The 20,842-nt window shown below is 42.9% G+C and overlaps 1 protein-coding gene across 7 annotated transcripts in view; it reads right to left on the reverse strand.

Moving 5' to 3' along the window:
• SMOC1 (SPARC related modular calcium binding 1) overlaps nucleotides 1–20,842 on the reverse strand; it is a 124,162-nt gene that overhangs the window by 97,759 nt on the left and 5,561 nt on the right. For 5 of the 7 annotated variants that reach the window (XM_038179496.2, XM_072038836.1, XM_072038835.1 and 2 more), the window contains exons 1-2: nucleotides 7,277–7,505; nucleotides 6,431–6,474 (exon numbers count right to left, since the gene is read on the reverse strand). The exons of the other annotated variants lie outside the window; for them this stretch is intronic. In XM_038179496.2, coding sequence (XP_038035424.2) covers nucleotides 6,431–6,474; nucleotides 7,277–7,502 — 270 coding nt within the window. In that variant the 5' untranslated portion in view covers nucleotides 7,503–7,505. Of the gene's footprint in view, nucleotides 1–6,430; nucleotides 6,475–7,276; nucleotides 7,506–20,842 lie in introns of those variants that run through there. 7 annotated transcript variants of the gene reach the window in all.

Below are 20,842 nucleotides of genomic sequence, written 5' to 3' on the forward strand. Positions count from 1 at the left end.
TGAGGCCTTCAGTTTTTAAATAATGGAAGGGAAGCTAGGATAAAGGTGTCTTCAAAAGCAGCATTTACAGGCATCTTGATGCTGCCCCAGGTTGTTGGTATGAGCTTCCCCTGTAAACTACAAAATTCCTTTCCCATCATACTGCATCCCTTCCCCTCACCCCGCTATGTTATACACATCCTTAATCCCCACATCCAAGCAGATGTGGGGATTAATGATGACATTAGAGAGTGACTGATCTTCATACAGGCTGTTCACTCTCTCAGGTTGACAGCTTTTTCACGTTTTGTACTATGAGACTGTTTACTTTAGTGTCTGTTTACTTTCAGCTTGGAGGAAAGGTTGATTCCAGCTATGCTGAACTATTTTTCACACTTAGGTGAAAAGCTGCAAAATACTCATGAAGATTCCTTTTTGCAAGAGACAGACAATTTCCTTTTTTCCCAAAGAAGTAAGTTTTGGAGCATTTCTGGCTCTACAGTATTGTCCCTTAAACACAAGTGAAGTGAACTTTCACCGTCACTAAGATGCTTGTAGTCAAAAGCTGTCAACACCAACAGGGTACCTTCATACCTGAGTTCTTCTGTCCAGGGTTGACAGGTCATAGAAGTAGTCACCTCTAGCCCAAATTCACACAGAACTCACCAGGTTAACCTTCCTCCAGTTGCACTCACTGGGGTTCCGGAAGTACTCAGCTAACTTTGTGCTACTATTTGTATTTGTGTCTCTAGTGAAAGCTAAACAAAAATCTAACATACATATTGGACTATTTTTGCTGTCTGCCTCCCTGAAGGGAGAAGGGTATCAGTCTTAATATAAGCAAATATGAAACCTTTGCACAATAAATCCTTGACACAGATAATGGGCAAGATTATTGCACTCTCTCATCTTCCTTTTCAGGGAATGTTATTGAGAAAGCTATGGCAAAACAGCTGTGGCTTTATCTGGATTCCTCAGATTTTCTGGATCTCTTTCAGTCTGGTCTAAGACCTGGCCTCAGTACAAACACATACTCGGACTCACTGGTCAGACTTCTCACAGTGGACAAAGACCAAACTTACATTTTTAGTTGACAGACTTAAAGCAGTTGGTGATACCAGCTTCTGCATACAGGGTTTAGGTTTTTTTCAGCTTCCCCAAACTATGAAGAGTAGTGCTCACATCACCACCGCATCTGGAGGAGTACTGGGAGCCTCCTTCAAACAACGCCGAGCAATTTTTCTTTCTTCACACCTTCTGGAACATAAGAAGCTGCTGTGCCCGACCTCACCTGAAGGAGTTTGTTTTTCTGGCCCCACTGATCAAGACTGCTCTTCTCACTGGTGGATGTCCCTCGTTCCCAACAGCCTGGAATAAAGCCTATATAAAGATGAACCCCAGAAGAATAAAGAGGCACCAGTAGGAAGGATTAGAAGAAGCAGGGCTTGCTTTGTCACTGAATACCACAACGGAAGGGCTTATTGCTCATGTGGTACTACTATACTGCTTGAGGTCATAGCAGGCAAGCTAACACACTGGCAGGGAACACGGGAGATGAAGTATCTCTAATCCTTTCTCCAATCCACCTACAGTCTCCCATGCAGTAATTACAGCACAAGCTTCTGATCTAAACAAGAAGCAAGACACTAGCAAATCATGTTCCCTCGCCCTGCTCAAAACTAAGTCTCAGGAAAGCACTAGTCACCACAGCTGCAAAGTGCTGCAGACTCCAGAGGTCTGTCAAAAAAAAAAAAAAAAGAAAAAAAAAAAAGTAGTAGATAGCAACAGAGGCCCAGACCATGGCTGTTGCCATCCACACCCCAGGAAGTAGCTCAGTGATATCTAAATAGTAGCAAGACTATTAGCAAGTAGCAAGACTAGTAGCAAGGCAGAAGCATCCAGGGCAACTGTCAGGGATATTCTGGTTGAAGAGTAGCCTGTTCTGGAGAGAAAAGAAGGGAAAAGAAAACAAACAAACAAAAAAAGCCACCACCATTCTCCTCTCTCCTCCCTTGCACTCAGCAACTTCAGTCCGAAGAGCTATTCCAGGCAGCATCTGTCTTTGAAAACACTGCAAAGTCCTACTTTTACCTAAAAAAAACAATCTTGACATGTTGAACAATGCATCATTGCAGATCTTACAAGCTTCTTGGTCCATATCAGGAGGTAAATGATAATTGGAGGGGGAATCGAGTCTGAGAGAAATCCAGTGAAATTCAGCCATACAAATAGGAAGGGAAGAATTAGCAAAACTAATTTTATATCGCTTGATAGGACTCCAGGCAGATACTAAGTTAGTTTAGGGCAACTGCTACCCAACAGAGAATGTCTGTTTTGATTGAAGAAATCAGGCTGACAGTCGCGTAAGAATTGGCTTTGTAGGTGCACAAGAAATGGCTGCATACCTGGCCTAGCTACAAGATTTCACTGACCCTTGAAAATTAAAATGTGTCTACTGGTAAAGACACTAGCGTGACTGAATCAGGTTATTACTGCTGGTCTTGGTTTTGGCTGAACCTTGCCACGGCTAGCGGTACCACACATTTCTCTACTCAAGTCTTTCTGTATCCAGACAATGTTCCTCACTCTTGGCCTTTGCTCCCTTTCAGTTCTCACCCCCTTAGATTCAGAGAGGTCCTATATGTTTAATCAGCTCTCTTCCAGTACCTACTTGGAAAACACTGAAACCTTTGAGAAAACCTTAAGCCATCTCTGCTCCTCCCAGCTGAAGTGTGCTGGCCCTTGTGCACAGAAAGACCACTTCCATAATCAACATTGAAAGATTCTTCCTTAGCAATTACATTCACATCTTGGAGATACAAGTGTTGTTACCAGCTCATGCACCAAGCATCTTCCTCCAGGGTTTATTCACGTGCCAGGCTGCTGGTTCATTCCCATCCCTCATCACTGTGCCAGCTCCTCCCCTCCTTCTCAGCTTGCCCAGCTTCCTAAAACCTCTCTCATCCCAGTACCTTACAAACCCATACAAATTCTCCAGCCAATTTCTTATTCAGAATGCAAGCAAGTAGTAGTAGGAAGTTATTAAACAAGCCCTCAAAAGCCCTAATTGTACTCAGTAATCCTGCTCAATCTCTGGATACTACTTCAATCCCCAATCCTCTTTTACTAGTTACATCTCAAGTAATTGAGACGTATATTCCAGCCAGCAAATATCTTTGTTTTCACAAGACTTCTGAATCCAGGCTACAGAGAAATAAGTCAGTTCAATGTTGCCCTGTTTTTGATTCATCAAGCCGGATGACAAATTATAAATCCTGAAAGCAGATTTTATTTTCATTACTTTTCAGTGGCAGGGCAGGATATCCGTAGCCTTGTTTCCCATCCCATCCCTAACATCCCTCTGGGTACCACCTAGCTGTTGGCCACTTGACAGGGAAGCAACAACTCCGTTTCTTGCAGAGATCTTTCAGAAGCACCACACAATGTTGGTACATTTGAACATCAAGACAGTGCCAACAAAGCATGAGCGCTGCCTAAAATAAAAGTGAAGCAGGAAAGAGCAAGAAAAAGTACAAACTTGAATTATCCCTAAGAAAATCCAAAATATCTGAAAACAAGAGTAAGCTGTCCTGCAGCGAATCCATCTCCAGATTCAGCCTCCCTCCCCACGTACCCAGAGCCTGCGAAGAGCACAGGTATACTACGGCTTGCACAGGACTAGGACTCTCTGCAGTTCCCAAGTCTGGCTGTGAAGTCTCTGCCAAGGAGCTTCCTTCTTCCCTCTCCCCCCACCGCTGGAATTTCCTCATTTCTCAGCAGAGCCCAACACAAACTTCTTAGAAACGTTTGCAGGGTAATTTAGTCATCATTAATCCCTAGGAAAAAAAAAAAAAAGGAGGGAAAGTTTCAATAGGTAAAGCCAGAGCCAGATTTTGAACACCTGTGAGCAAGGTTTAAAGGGAGGGAAGGTCTAAAGTTTGCACGCAAAGAAGCTGACAGCAATATTTGGCTCCAGGACGCAGATTTATATCCTTTGCTTATTTCATCATTCTCCATGTCCATACCCAGAACTGGATTCTGCTACAGAGTATGAGGACTGCCTCGGAGCAAACAACTCCAGCTGAGCACTGTTCTTAAAAGGGAGTCACGTCAAGTCCTCTAAATCGGATGAATCCCAGGTTTGCAGGCAACAAATGGTCTTCTGTGCAGTAACTTTCATGAGAAAGCCTTGAAGTAGGACCTGTGTACATCCTTGACTATGGAAAAAAGTTTCTTCAGAAGTGCCAAAAACATAAGTATGGGTCCTTAAAAACTTGTTTCTGAATGATTTCCTAAGGAGCAATAAACAAAGCTGGAGGGGTGCTTAGCGGAGTGCCTAGTCTCTCTCCCCAGATCACACCAAGCACTGATAGCTGCCTCAAACACTTTTACTCCAACTAGTTCTCCCTTAACTGGCAAGGTCTGAAGGCTTGCAACACTTCAAGTGGCTAAATGCTTATTTAAAAAGCTCAGCTGAAGTGAGATCACCCCAAGGAACACAAACACAACATCCTCACAGAAACTCACTACAACTAACATGAATTTAGAGAAGATTTTTGTTTGAAGGTGGTTGTACTTCACAGGATAATTCATTTCAGGGGCCTGAACATCCTGTGGAAATGATGGCAGCTCTGATTTCTATATTTCTACGTAAAAAGGAGCTCTTGTCTAGTCCTGAGGGCATATCAGGCAGCAATAGTATTCCTTCTCCAGAACAGCACCCTGCAAGGATGAAGATCTAAAAGACTGGTTTTAGCTCAAAAATCAGGAGGTTGCTTTTTATAGTAGGATGCATAAGACATTATCAAGTCTTTGCAACATTTTATGTGCTTGATCATATTGTTTAATGGGTAGCAATTCACCCAAATTGATTAGAGGCATAGTAGGCACATAGCAATAACAAACAAACAAGCATACCAAGAAGTCACTAGCTAATTAATCCTGGTTTTTCCTTTTTTTTTTTTTTTAAACAGAAGTCTACTTTAACAACATAAGCTGCTTAAGACAAGTATTATTTTCAGATAAAATTATTCCCACATAGTACCGAAGAGTTCAGGCAGAAAGACACCATTAGTGATTTGGGGTAGCTCTACTGCTGCTGCTCGTACCAGGGGACAGATCTGTGACAACTAGATGACACCAAACTGCTCACCTCCATCTCAGCAGTTGTTAGCCAGGACTCCCCAAGAAAACAGTCAATACTCAGGGCAACAACTACCCAAAGGCAGCTGTACCCGGATGGATTCATGCAGGCAATGCACAGACAGGTTCACTTCAGCTAGCCTGTGACTTCCAGCTGTCATCTTGTCCCTGGGCATCTCACTCCATTTTCTATTTATAACCATTCCCCCGGCATAACTGTACTTTCTGATAAAGTTTGCTTTCTTCAGATGTACTGACTAGTGAGCCACGTATTTGCATACATGGACATTGTTTAATGGTAATGCAAATGCTTATCTAAATATAGAAAGTACTTTCATTTTTTCCACAGTCAGATATTAAAGAATTAAACCAGTAGATAAGTTGCACAGAAGGCAATCCCTGTAAGAAATTACAGGGCAACAAGGAAATTTAACAAGGGAATCAGGCTGAGCCTTTTCCAACAGTTTGCTTGTGGGAAGAGTTATTCTTATGGTCACTCTTAGTAGAACTTCTCACCTAGCTCTAGGCTTTCTGCTCCACACACTGAACCATCTGCACCGTGTTTGAGGGCTAGATACATGTATGTCCTAACCCGAGAAAAATCAGGGTTCTTAAGTATACCAGCCTCTTCAGCTTACCAAGCTTATGTTCTCCTTATCAAGAAGAGCAGAATGATGTTACCTGAGAAAGGTAAGTTATTTGGCCGAATGTAACAGAAACCCTGCAGCTTTTGGCTGTCTTAAGAACTATTTCACTTGGTGATAACAAGTGGCAGTAGCTTGGTATTCTAGCCTCAGAGGCTAAGCATCAGCAAGAAGCTTCAACTCTGCATACCACCCTGTTGCAACTGAGCATTTTAGGAAAAAGCACCTTATTCACAAAGAAAATCTGCAGCAAAAACTGACCATCAGAAGCAATACTGGCAGAGCTTTAAAGGACAGCAGGCAGAATGGAAAAGGCACATAACATCAAATGAAAGCCTAGCACAAAAGTTGCAGAATATTTAACTGTGAAGGTCTCTCCTAATACTGCATGAGTTTTTCTAATAACGCTCATCAAAAAGACTGTTTTAATTACTCCCATCTCTAGCCAACCCAAATATGGTTTATCAGGAACAATCTGGTCGAGTCTTTCAGTCTGAGTCTCTTGTCCATGATCTTCTGTAAGATTTCATTCCTTGCACTTCACAATAAAGAGGAAACAATGCCAAAAATAAGCCTTTTTCCTTCTGAGATATTTTAGAAGCAGGGAGGACAGCACATCTAGTGCCAAGGCAGCTCACAGATAGCATCACATTCCTACCTCTTACCTCCCTCTGCTCCGTATGAACTTTACCATGGCAAGCATCTGCTTCTGCAACAAACCAATACAGCAATTAGCACGAGTTCTGTTTCAGACACTTAATGCTTATAAATACACAGCCCAGAATAACTGAGGAATACAGAAAACAGCAAGAGACAAGTGCCATTTCAAGCATTCTTTGATAACTTCTGTCAGCACTCTTCAGTCTTCAGGACTGGCTGCATCTGCAGGCAATGAGCAATCTCTTGTCACTCAACAAACCTACCCTTTGCACCAGGGCCCTGGGTGCTGGAGCATAGTGTTGAGGGGCTGGGCAACTTCTATTTAGATTTTTTTTTCCTATTGAGCACGTTCCTGCTCTTAAATCCAAGTGAGGACATACCTGACCCTGTAGCTTATTCTAGGTTTCAGTGAAACGCGGGGGTGATACTGGAAGACTTTCTTCCACGCCGTTGCCAACATGATGCAGACACCCCAGATATTTCCGCTCTTGTTTGAACTTTAAGGCAGGGATTCTCCCAGGTGCTGCACAATATTTGAGCAATATAATTTAGGGTCCTGTTTAAGGATAAGAATGGACAGGATCCCACCAAATGCGACAGGATACATACTTGGCTGCTTCTTATGAAATAAAGACTTATTAAAAATATCAGTTTAAAACATCACCTGTTCACTTGGCCTAGCCTGAAAACATTCTTCATTAACTGGAAATTGCATTAGAAATTGCCAAACAGCTGTTTAACGGGATATACTGTAAGCATGATGTGCAGCTTCAGAGGGTTTTGCACTTCTAAGACTTCTTTTTGTCTGTGGACTACAGTGTATTTACCAGGAAAAGAGCTCCACCACATACCTGTAAGGCAGGCACTATTCCACTCCAGGTGAAAAGCTTCAGAAATGGTCAAGTTCACAAAACAAGCCGGTAGAAGCTGAAACGAGCACAAGCTACCACCATTCTCCAGACACTCGATGCACGGGAAGCTACTCTCCCCCAGCCTCTGGCCATGTTTATAGCTACTCACCAAAAGCACATCCAAGGCAAGGGCACAATAATGCATCACTGGGGTGAGAGGGAGCATTTCCTTAGCTCCTGGTGCCTGGAGCACTCTCCTCTTACCTCTGAGCGATTACAGCTGTGAAGGAAGCACAGGCTTCACTTTTAAGCAATGCTTTTAGCTACAGAGAAACACTTGCTGATGCAGCCTGGCTACCTAACACAGGAGGTGGATGAGCAACATGGAAAGAGGTGAATGAAGCTGTGTTACTGTTCTAACCTCACCAGTGCAGCAAATGCCATTCAAGAGCAAAGAGTTAAGCAAGAACCCATTGCTGCTCTTGTAGATGGCTCTGGTGAGTACTGCTCCAGGGGCAAGACAGACCAACACTGTGCATTGTGTGAGGCCTTTTACCTACCAAGGAAAGATTAGCTAGAAATATGCAAAAGGTGTCACAGAAGCTAGAGTTGAGTGAACACAGCTACGCTTACTGTGGCCTTGCTGACTTGCATGGGATTTTAAATTAGTATATACACAACTTCTCTAAGGCCAATTGAGCAGAATTTGAGATTCAGCCCCACATAACTGTAGGAGTAACAAGCTACAGTTTTTCTTATAAAACCTAGTTGTAACTTCATTAGTATCTTACCCAGAGACATAAGTTTCAGTAGCAAAGGGGCAAGTTATTTCTTTATTAGCCTGCAAGGGCCTGCTCCCCCTCTACAACAGCTGGCACATTCCCCTCAAAGGAAAGGGGTCAAAACAGAGCAGAAATTCAACACTAACCTGATGCTCCAAGTTTGACAGAGAGACTTAGATAGTCCATATAACACTCTGGAGCTTTCCATCACATTTGACATGTTTACTCCTTGTCTGAAAGACTTTAAAATCCTCTTATGTTACCTAATCACATCCTGTGGCAAGCTGAAGATACTTGACATTCCTCCCCTCCCTTTCCCCCACCTTTGGGGCAAGCTCAGTGTAAACATGGCACCAACCCAACTACAGCAGCGCCAAGCACCACGTGGGATCCCAGAGGAGCACCCTGTGCCCTCTGAGAGGGTGGCACAGCACAGGACATCCAGGTGCTGTCCCTTCTATCACCTAACTGGCCTACAAGATAGGAAGTGTTGGGAGAGATGATGAAAAACAGGTTTATTTTCTGTTCCAACAATGGCTCTCAGCTGCAAGTCTGGAAACAAGGCAGCTCCTTTGTAAAAGGAAAGTCACTCCTCCACCTAACTAGGAGCTGGAAAAGCATAAGGCTTTTCCAAAGCAAAGGTTTTTCCAAAACAAGCAGTGGGGCTGCACATGCAGAAAGGCAGAGACCTCCCCTTCAAATTCTTAATTTAAGAGGGGCAGACAAGAAAAGAGCCAGGAAAAGCTGCCAGTCTAATGTGGCATTGAATTCTCAGTAAGACTCACAGCTTGTCAGATAATCCCTTCGGACTGTTCCTGCCATGCAAATCTGCGGGACAAGCTGTTGACAATCAAGTTTGCTATACTTATGATGATGAAGTGGGACTGCTGCTAACATCATTCGCTTTCTCGGAGAACTGCATTCAGCTTCTGATAAGCCCAGAGTTGAAAATATCAGGCTTCAGGCATACACTTCTGTGGGAGATCAACAGCTACAGATGTTGATGGACGCACCCAAACCAGCTGCTCAATGCAGCTACAGAAGTTGTGTGCCAACTTAGCAACTGCTTGGCCATCTCAGCATTGCTCCTCCACAGCACTGCAACATCCACGGTCAGTATCAAACAGGGCTGACAGGGTAAACTCAGCAATACATCTGCAATCAAGCATAGTAACCACGATAAAAACAGAAGCTGAAAAGTCCAATTCAGCACCTAATCACTGGAGTACAGACCTGCTGGAACAAGGGTTGAGAGCCTCAAAGGATCTCCTCACCTGCTAAATCACAGTTGGTTTCTGGACTTGTGCAGAAGCCTTATGAGCCTAGTGTTACTTATTTCTTATTTAGGCAATTCCACGTTGTACAAAATTAAGTTGTTAATATCTGCTGAGCCCCTCAGAGTTCTATCTGTGCCTGTGCAGAAGCATTACACGGGAAGGAAACTTTAGTACCAGGAAATACAGAGTAGCAGCAGGCACAGGGGGACTTAACTGCCCCATTGCAGAGACAGCACCCCAAGTTCGTTCAACTTTGCCCTGTTCCCACTGAAGTAAAGGAACCACTGAACTGTGAGAAAGGCAAGATCAGACACGTATTTTGGTAGCTATACAACCACTGTATTAGTGTAGGACAAGGTATCCTTAAAACAACATTCTTGCCAAACCTGCCACTAACTTCATTGAAGATTTACTCAAGATCCCAAGCATAGTAAAATGAAATCCTTCACTTCTTGGGACAAGGTCTTGACATGCTGGGGGAGCACCACTTCAAAGAACATAAGCTGAAAAGACAAGCCCTCTTGCATTTTGGGCCCATTTTTGACCATGCTGAAGCTATTTAGGAGTTCTCTAACTTAAAACACAACCTGAGCAGCTTACCAGAACAAAGATTCCCCAGCCCACAAGTGCACGTAGATGTTTGAGACTGTCTTCAAACACCAGATGCATAACCCAATCTTTGTTCATTCAGGACAATTTACTAACTACTTCCACTGCTTTTATTAATTGCTTCCAAATGTAATTGCTCAATTTCCAGTTCAAAGCACCTTACATTAAGTACTAAAGAAAGCCATCTTTGGGACACCTTATCAGCATGTTGCACACCAACGTACGTACCTCCAATTGGCACAAGTGGCCACTTAATTACATCATTGGTCAGGCAGACTATTCAAGTGGAATTAAAGCATCTAATTACCTTTCCCCAACAACATACTGAATTAAAGTTGAACTACTACAAGATTATTAGAAGCCACAGTAAATTTAAAGATCAGATTTAAAGGCAAGAGTCTTGTGAGAAGTTTTGATCTTCAAAGCTCCTTAAGGCAGTTTTTCCTTTTGGTAGTAAGCAAGTTCAGACAGCCAATTATTCTGCCGAACACCTTTTTACCTTCTATAGCCACAGAAGTATTGAACACCCCAGGTTTTACTCCTCAACAGTACAAGGAACAGCTTTAGGCAGCACACAGGCACTGGCGTTCAGAGCTGAGCAGTTACTTTAGGAGATTAACCTAACTCTTAGGACAGCATTGCCATAGCTGATTTACCAATAGACAACCCAAAGCCCAAATGGCCTACCGCTGCTGTTGCACTGTAGATACAACACTGGGCATACCCCAAACCATCAGGTTTTACCTCATATTGCCAATGCAGTTCTGCACCACGTAATTCTGGAAGTCTGTCTTGGCTAACTCCCCATTTGAGTCTCACATTGTCCGATTTTCCTAAAACCCAGGCTCCTACAGAAGGGAATACTGAAGCTCTTCACCAGTGAGCTCCCCAGAGAAGGTTTATTCCCAGCCTAAAAAGGCAAAAGTACCCCTGATCTCACTTCTGGAATGCCTGGTATTCTGCAACATTTAAATAATTCATGTTTGGAAGTATTTCCTGGATGTTTCCCATTGCTCCTCTTCACCCAGCTGCAGCATAGCTGTTTCACCAGGACGCATACCTCCTGCTACCTCCTGCAGCCCCACAGCACGGGAGGTTGGTGCTCTAGGTAACCAGCCTGCTGCTTCTTGCACGGCTGAAGCCACTAGAGGGCATTGACATTTGCTCTGAAGATAGGGTTCAGTGCAAGAGACAGGCCTTGCACTGCACTTCTTAGGGATGTCAGAGACTTTGATGCTGCCTTTCCCTACTCAAAGCCCTTGTCTACTGCTGCACAGCCACCTTAATGCAAGATTTGCACCTTTAGCGTACATCAGTGATTTCACAGAAGGACAGAAACCAGATCAACCCGTATCTTCTCACCCCTGCACACCACTGTGTACACTGGTCAAGTCTTTCCCATCCCAGTTCAATTTTCTGGTAATTTGGAAAGCTGACAGGATTTCTGAGCATTCTCCACCCCATCTGCAGACAGCAACGCTATCGTTTTCCTTTCTAGACTAAGTTAGCACTGCTACATGTTCCAGACCTACTTTCCTCATTCTCATCAAGTGCCTCGTTCACAGTTGCAGGGCGAATGCTTTAACGCAGTGTGTTTACATACACCCATGACAGATTTTCACTTTCGCATGCCGCAGACCTAAACAAGGAGAACTGAAGGCCGACTGACACTCCTGCGCTCAGAAATAACAAGCAGCAGATGAGCAGAAGCCCTGCGCTCCGCCGAACCATCTCGCTGTTCTATTTCAAGCAAGTACTTACGTATTTGACAACAGAGAATAAAAAGCAGCTGACAAGAACCTTGCACAGGTTGGCCATGGGACTTGAAAGCGAAGGGAATGTAGATGTTAAAAGCCCAAATTAATAAGGGTGCCCTAGCTAGGCTAGATCTAATCTGTCACACATACCTGAGGGCTCAGTTTCCTTCCCCTATTCAGACAGAAGCTCTTTTTAGGTTATATGTAGAGCCAAGCCCATCCACCAAAACACCTTGAAAATTCAATTTCCAGTGCACTGCAGATAACTCCACCAGGTTGTAAGGCGCCACGTCACCTCCCCATGTGCTACATCCAGTGTGAAACCAGCTGGCCCAGAGGAGAACCCAGCACCATCGTAACCAATGATAACAACCACATTAACAACCCCATCATTCCGGGGTGTGTATCTTGACCCCACAGTGTGGTAAGTGGGAGCACAACGTGATGAAGTACGCTAGATAAGAGTACTTCTAGGTAGTCCACCCAGCTCCGTGAAATCTAGGCAGTGCCCTGGAGAGCTCAGGGGCACGTCTTCTGCAGTTGTTTGCAAAGGTTGGCACCCTTGTGGAGTCCAAAAATACGTGTTCACAAGTTCGATCTAACCCCCACCACTACACCAGACATGAAGGGAAAAGCTGCTTAACAAGCAACAAGACAAAATTAGTTGTAATGCCAAGGCTGAGATGTACAAGGTAGCCAAGATCTCTTTTGAAGAGATGTAGCGTTTTCCTTTCTATCAGGTGTTTAAAGCAAGTAATTCCAGTGTTCAGTTATACCTATGCTGGGAAAGCTCTTCCAGTAGAGGATACAAGCAAAGTACTCCTATGTTAAAAGCAGAAAGATTGGCCTTCAGCAGAACTTCAGCCCAGACACCCTTAACTACTCTCACATTGAGCTGGCCTGCCTAATTTGCACATTCACAAAGGAACAAACCTACTATTGCTTTGAGGCATGCACCGTATTCAATTGGGAATGAGTCCTGCCTACCCAGCACACTTGTAGGCCTTAGCCTACCCTATCTTAAAAAGGGCATGAGAAAGAGTTAGCCTTGCTCCTCCTGGAAGGAAAGTTACCTCTCACACATTTCTCACACACGTAAGACCACTCTTACACTTGGCTTGAACACCATACCAGAACACTGCAATTCCTAGTATAGATCAGGGTAGAGCAGGAGTCTATGGCGTGGGTAGTGGGTTTTGTTTATTTATTTTATTTTTATTTTTTTTAATTTTATTTTTTGGTAGATGTTAACATTTGCTCCTCAGAGATCACAACTCATAGTAGGTGAGTGCACACAAGCTCTGTTTTTGCTAAGGAGATGACCAAGTACAGTCACTCCTATACAAGATGTTTGAGACACGTTAGAAGGTAAGCATCTAAAGAAGCAATTTTATCCCCTTGTATATAAAAAGTTGCATGCATGATCCAGTGTCAGTATGTAAAGATTCCTCTGAAATATCAAACCATTTTAATCCTTCATGGGTTGTGGTTTATTATCTAAAAAGACATCAGGAGTACTAGGAGTATATACATGGCGACCCAAACCAACAGTATGGATACAGCATAAATGATGGTTTATAGGTTGAAAAAGCTGTAACAATCTCCTGTTTTCAGTACCAGGAGTACTCAGCTAAGCTGCTTGCCAGTTGTCCTCAATGGCCAGTCTTAGCTCAAGCAGTGGTACTTCTACAGCTGTAATAGAACATTTTTTTTCTTAAGTTGCCTTTTTTTTTTTTTTTTTTTTAAACTCAAAGCTTGTACTTTCCACTGGATCCTGCCAAATGGCAGCCAGCAATGCAAGAAGGGAAGTAAAATTTTATTGCTGCTTTAAAGTGTAAGGTCAGTAAGTGCTTGTGAATTACTGCAGTGGAATACCCTTCATTAGGCTTTAAGAGATGATTTGATGAAGGCATAAGCCTTCAGATTAAGATGTTAGAAGAGTTAGTAAATTCTAGAAATTTTTAAAAGTTTTTTTTAAAGGTTTATTTTTAAAGGTTTATTCCTATTCTATTTGGAGACTGCCTGCAACTTACTAATTTCTTGTTGCCCCAGCAAAAGATCTAATCTAAAAAATAATTAACAAAAAGGTTTTAGCCTCAAACAACTAGAAAGCATTAAGAGAAGTGAAGTTTTGGTCTCTGACATACAGGACATTTCATCAAACAACCTAGGCATTTAAGCAGTAGCTCTTCTCTGAAGCTGCATTCTGTTGAAGTATTCCGGAGTCCTTCCCACCACCAAGCACAGAGCACTAGCACTATTGCATGGCAAGTTTCAGCACCTGCAACTTGAGCTATTAAGAGAAAAATATCAAACCAGATTTAATTTATGAGCAAAGTTTTGTCATGATCTTCTGCCTCACTGGATAGCAGTGACATAACTAGCTAGGCTTTCTGCTGGTAAGGGCCAAACGCACTTCCATCAGAGAAGGAACAGGGGCTTGTCCACACGCAAGGACGCAGAACATCAGAGAAGTTATATAGAGCCCCTTTTAAGCTGCCCAGGTTGAAATTTGTCAGGAGTTGTAACATCTGGCATTCCCTTTTCTGACATGTTGCTTTTCAGTATTATTCAGTACCATGTGCAGCAATAGTACTTCCTCACAACTAACTCTGTGCTGCCTTCCAGAAGGGAAGGATGAAAAGCCAATGTCTAGCTTCGACTGTGATCTGATTGTAACTGATGTCTTTATCACAACCCCTGAGTATTTTCATCTTTTTCTCCCCCTGCCCTGTTGAGGGGCACTGAGGGAACAGCTGGCCAAGGTCAACCCACCACACCAGCAAGGAGAAGTGCAGAAACTTTTCCACTCTGCAGATTCTATGTACCATCCTCACCCTTTAGCTAAGAACAGCCCTGTGCATAACTTAATACCATCTTGCTTGTTGTTAGAGATGACTAGTGCTGAAGTGAGCTAAGAAATACAGGTATAGTTTGAAACCTACCGAAGTTCTTCTTGGCATAAGTGAATAACCCAACCAAGTGAGGGAGTGGAGAAGTGAATCAAGCAATTAATTACATTTAAGTTTAATCTTGTCATATTGACTGATAGCAAGTCATAGGTTCTGATTTTCAGGGGAACTGCTGACCTTTCGAACTGATGTAGCATCTGCCTTCTGTTTTTCTTTTCTAGCCTAAAAAAGCTTATATTGCTATTACCAGAGCAGATTCCAAGCTTCAGCTAAGACAGACAGTTGCCGATTATTCATTCGGCGCTTCACAACTGCCTCTTTAGAAGCCTGCAATGTTTATGGAGTCACTGCCATTTGAGTTTTTAAGTGGGTAAGCTTTATAATATTCCTCGATTTCTACCAAGACTTGTCCCAAAGGGAGAATTACACTTACAGGGAATCTTTCTAGAGTGCTCACTGTCTGAAAGCAGCATGTCCGACTGACAGAGTTCAGGCTTAGCAACCTCTGCATAGACCACTAGATTTAAGATGTTACCCTATAAGACACACAGAAAGATTCTCTAGGGCCAGCTGTACATTTTAGCTCTCAAACAGAACAAGATGAGATCGGGTACCATCATCTTCCTCCCCGAAGAGAAATAAAACAGGCACATTCCTTCCAGAATTAGTCAGAAGCTTCCTGATACCTTGCCTTCACTTCAGTGATCTGAAGCTCCAAGCCACATACTCAAGTGTAACAAGAAGCCAGACAGCAGCTAGACAAAGTAAGGGCAGCTAGCAAAAAATGACAGAGGAGGTGCATGAGAAAGAAAATTTTCACTACTCTGAGAAAGAAATAAGTCCTAAAACCCTATCTCCCGGCTATTTTGAGGGGTTTCCTCTATTCAGAGCCATCAAATCCTGTATGCCATTTAGTACAGGGCATTAATGAGCAAGTTTCAGTGTCAGCATTTGTAAATACAGTCTTCAATTAGTATGTTACTGTTGAATCTATTGTTACTTCATTCAGATGCTTTCCAGCTGTGCATAGCACTGGTGTCAATCACTTTACAACACATGAGATGCCAAGAGCGTCTTGTATTTTTACATCAGCATCCGCTAGCAGCTTTTGTTTCACTAGCAAGTCACACTGCGGTGATTTCAGATAAGTATGGTTCTATCCATCTGAACACTGGCATGAGATTTAACAAGATTATCTTTTCTCACTTGATCCTAATTGTTTGCCTTAGGAAATACATGGATATGCATGAACATCAGTCTGCCATCTAGTAAGAGCTCAAGTGCTTGGCTTAGTTTGTTTGTGGTAATCCCTAGGTTTGCTTTCTAATAAATACTAACCAAAGAGTCAAGCCAAAGATAACACCCTATTTTTGTCCTCTTAATCTGAGGTGACCTCATCATGTCTAATAGCAGTCTTCTGGCACCTCCTGAATAAGGGCTTGGATTCCCCACAGTTTCATGAAAGGTGAAGATGCGGGAAGAAGTGAAAGTCACCTTTAGCTTTTGCTCTGACATGCTGAATTTCACCATTGCACTGAAAAGTTGTTTAAATCTTTACACCTAAGAAGTGTTTATCAAAGTTGAACAAAACAAAGGGAAGCACGTCAGGTGGAAAAGGTAGGTGCAGTTTTACTTGGTGTACTCGCCTCAGTGATTTCTGAAGAAAAGCGTCATTTCCTGAAGTTGGACTCACCTTTGCCAGAGGGGCAGCTCCAGACAGGGCTCAACAAGAACTACTAAGTTCTGAACTGTCCTCCTGCTCTTCTCTTTGCCATGCCTGAACAGAGGCACACAGAGTATGCATCTTGGAGGGTGTGGAAGTGAGTTTGTCAAAAGATGAGGAAAAAGCTAGTCAGAAAGCTTGTGTAAGTAGCTGTTCTTAAGAGGTGACACTACCAGTGAGCTGACTGACTTGGAAGTAGTTACGATCAAGAGTCCCCAGTTGAAGTCAGATGTGGACTTCTGACCATGAAAAACAGTAATAAGCTAACAGTTGCATGGGACACCCAAGAAGGTATGAAGTTTTGCAGGAAGAGTTACTCTGATACAATACCTACCTTTTCTTTAACATAGGGAAAAAGATACTCCTTTGAAACTCAGTGTTCTCTTCCCATAGCAAAGAACTGCTGACAGCTGAAAAATAATTTCTATTTAGGACTGTCATTCACTTGACAGCACAAGTGTTTGTGGTTTTTCAAGTTTCAAGCAAAATCAAATCCTTCTCTTTTAAACTGCATGGGATTTTCCTGCTGAACTCTTCCCATCTATTCTGGGGCTCCTGGGGGAAGTCCCTGGGTTATGTGAAGCAATTGTGTATGCTTTTTTTGTTGTTGTTGTTTTTAGTTTGCTTTCATGCCAGCAGAACTTGAAGCAATTTTTGGAGCCATTTAGGTAAATTCTTAGAGTTCCAACAGGAAACTAAGAAAAAACAGTTTACTTGTGACACTCACCAACTATTCAAGCTAGATCAGGATCTCAATTTTTTCAAATCAAAATGCATTTCTTAAACAGCTGGGTCAATTCCAGAGATATTGAAGGGCAGGTTTTAAGAACGCACATGGAAATTTGTGTCAAGAGTATCAGATTGTTTTCTTCCCACTCAGTTCCAATTTCAGCACCAAAAAAATGGTTTTCTAGAAAACATGCTGAGCTTTTCCTGAAGTTAGCTCTACAAGCAAAACTCAATTTGGAAGTTGGGACTGATATTTTTTCCTATTTACTTTCATGCAAGAATCACAGCAGGATAGCTTCATCCTCCTAGGAGAAGAGCCCCTTAACTCATCTGCTATGGTCTGTAACATCTTTAATGGCTATTGTGTGTAGCTTTGTCCTATGGTTGCTTTTACACCCAGCCTAGAAACCTCCAAACTGTTCACTGCAGTATGCTGATGAGCAACAGCTAGCTTCAGTTCCAATACTAATGCCAAAACGCTTCAGGTAGCATCTTGGTTAAGAAATACGCAACTTCTTCTGTTCCCATTCCAGCTTGTTTGGAACTCCTTCAGGTATTCATGTTTCACATTAAAAATCCTGAAATAGAGATTGTCCTTAGCTCTCAATGAGACAAAGACAAAAGCAGCAACAGTTTACACCCATTGCTTCCAACTCCCCATCCTCTTCACCCTCAAAAGGCACCCGTACTAAGGACATAATGGCAAAAACATTTAATTATTTGATGCTCCATCACACACCTTTAAAATAATCCTGACTTTCAGGGTGTGCACGACTGGTAGATTATAGACTGATAGAACTGTAAAGTTCAAGAGAGTTCCTACAGTTAGATTTCAACAACTTTGCAAGTTTTAAGAAAGTGACAGGTCAAGTCCAGCAGAATACTTTTTCTCCTGCCAACATACTGGTTGCTTCAAGGGAACCAAAGAAAGGACAAAACCTGGCAGCTATGGAAAACCAAAGTCTTCAGCTGCCACAGCCAGCAACACCTAGACTGCTTTGGAACCAACTGGTCTGCCTCAGTGTAAAAGCTCGATCATTTAAAAAAAAAAAAAAAAAAAAAAAAAAAAAAAAAAAAAAAAAAAAAAAAAAAAAAAAAAAAAAGCCACCACCACATAGTATAACAAAGCACTCTAAGTTCACTGTGGAGAGAATGCTTAGTTCTCTGGAAGTCCCTGAAGATGAGAATTCAAAACAAACTTTGGCTGATGTGCGTCCCCCATACTTCCTGAGAATGAGTTTACCTATCACTACAGCTCTGCTCATTTTGTTTATCAGTCTTTTATGGACTTCTACTTTAGATGTATTTTATTTCCAGTAAGTGTGAGAAATGCACACATTAAAATCTGCCCTTCCATTAAAAGTTTGGAGAAGATTATCTGCTGGCAATCTAGACAAACATAATTTTAAAAAGCTACTTTTGTGCATAGCTCATCAACTATTGCAACACTTGCCCACTCACTCTTAAGAGTAGAGAAGTAAGCCAGAGGCAAAACTCCAAGCAAAATCCCATGAGTTACCATCCTGTATGGTAACTATACTCAAATCAGAAGTAGCTACTTGGCACACACAGAACCCCATTTTACCTGGTCAGTATCCACAAACACCAATTCATGTAATATCTTCCACTTGGAAGTCACACACCCAGGAGCTTCTGGCTTTTTAGTTCTCAACTTGCACCTCATTCCACCAAGTATTTGTTTAAGCTTATGTGGGGACTACAATGTAAATCTGCTTCAAAGACATGGGAAGGGAAATGGCTTGATGTACCAACTAGAGTAGGCTCTTTAATCTTCATGCTATTCAAGGGAGTCTATGCTGCAACAAAAGATTATCAACCTATCTGCTTGTGACTAGTATCTGTGTCTAGTAAACAGAGAAGCAAGATCTAGAGATAGTGTACATCTGAATGTCTTCTCTGGGCATATGTCCCTGTTGTACATTAAAACGATACCACTAACCTTACCAAGTGTTTTCACCTGAATATGTCTTCTTATCTACTTGATTCCTGCTTCACTCCCCCTCCATACCAGCCATACTGTGCTTCTGTAGGTCAAGGAACAGATGTGAGTCCTCTCAGTTTTTATGGCTGCTGTAGAACATATGACAGTTACCTTTATGTTAAGATTGTGTTGGATGGTTTAAAGTTGCTGGAGTGTCAAACCCTAAAGCACTAGAGTTAAAACTTAAGGATAAGATCTCATATTTAACCAAAGAAAAGCAGTTTTTAACCAAGTATGCTGAACTCCACAGAAATTTACAGCATGCACTACCCCATGCCTCATAACAAGCACAAATGTAGCAGCTTGGCTGGTGGACTTCTCATGAAAAGACAGAGCATGGCTTCCTCGAGCAATTTCAGTAATTGATCTCAGTCATGGAACATAGAAGAGAACAAGGATGGATAACATTTTCCACATTCCTTCTAGTCTGTGACCCAGCTAATGCTAACTGGGGACTGGTAGCCAAGAGAAACTCTGAAACCAAATCTGCCCACTAAGTGTTTGGAAGCTCTCCTCCCCATCTGAGGACCAGCACTTCCCTCTGGATAGGATTCCAACTGTCATTAACTGGACCAGTGGCCAAGAAAAACCTCAGGAAAGCAAGCTATTTCATCTGTCCTACTTCCCCATCTTCCTTATTCCTTCGTGCCTTCCACTTCCTGTGATACTTCCAAACTCACCCTTTTTGTTTTAACACCCCTCCACTCCCAGCTTTAATCAAATGCCTCGTGTAGCAGAACAGCAGGCTTCTTTCCCCATGAAAGGTAATGGGAAGTGATACTCACTGCCATGAGTCTCTGAACAGGGAAAACTTATGTCAGGCCAATCCTCCTCCAGCAGCAAATCAAATTTTAACTTTAGAGCTAATATGCTGCCATGTAGCCTACTCAGCCAGTCTCAATGGGCTCAGTCTAACCTACACACAGAAAGACTAATGAATGCCAACAGACTGCTTCTTTCTCCCTAGCTGAAGTCAAGATGTTTGGGGGCAAGGCAACCCAATTTACAGAAGAATGGCACGTGGCCTTGGTTTGTACTAATGAGCAGTGCAGTACTCTGTTGCACTTACCAATGTAAGTACTGCCCTGCTCACATTCATCCATGTATTTCATCTACAGGCCGTAGCTGCTCCATAGAACTCCAGCTGCAGCCCAGGTGATCACTCAGTCAGGACACCCATGGCAGAGCAAATTATCTGCCTACACTTACCAGTTCCTGCATGGCTTCCTCCACAGCTTCCTCCACCTGCGTGGAAGAGTCTGCCAGCAGCACTGGTGGGTTGCTTGGCTAGGCTTTGCTGCCAGACTCTACTTGACAAACACGCAAGCCAACCTTTAATGGCATCGCCTCTGTTCCTTCAGTAGCTAGTATTTCCCTATCTCTAGCCACAGGTGCTTCCCCTCAAGGTCCAAGTTTGCCCTCATTTCACACCTACCCTCACTTCCCCAGTGCACAGCTACGTGCCGCTCCAGGTGAGAACACCTGTCAGTGGGCTCTCAAAAGCAGCTGGCTCAGCCATGAGCCAGTGGGAGGCAAAAACACACAAACCCAGCAGACAAGCACGTCCTCCCAAGCAGGCTACAGATGGGAGACCACCAGGGAAGAGACTGACAGTGCAAAGAGCTCCGGGCTTATGGAGGCTTCACTACCCCGTGCTCTGGAGACAGAAGCACCACTGCCTCTGAGGAGTTGCCATGGGGGACATCTGGCTGAGGCCCATCATCCCTGGCAATCTTGGTCTTCACAACATCCAGTCAGGTGCAGACCAACACTAA

Source organism: Anas platyrhynchos, chromosome 5 (genome assembly GCF_047663525.1).
Source record: "Anas platyrhynchos isolate ZD024472 breed Pekin duck chromosome 5, IASCAAS_PekinDuck_T2T, whole genome shotgun sequence".
In the NCBI taxonomy this organism is placed as follows: domain Eukaryota; kingdom Metazoa; phylum Chordata; class Aves; order Anseriformes; family Anatidae; genus Anas; species Anas platyrhynchos.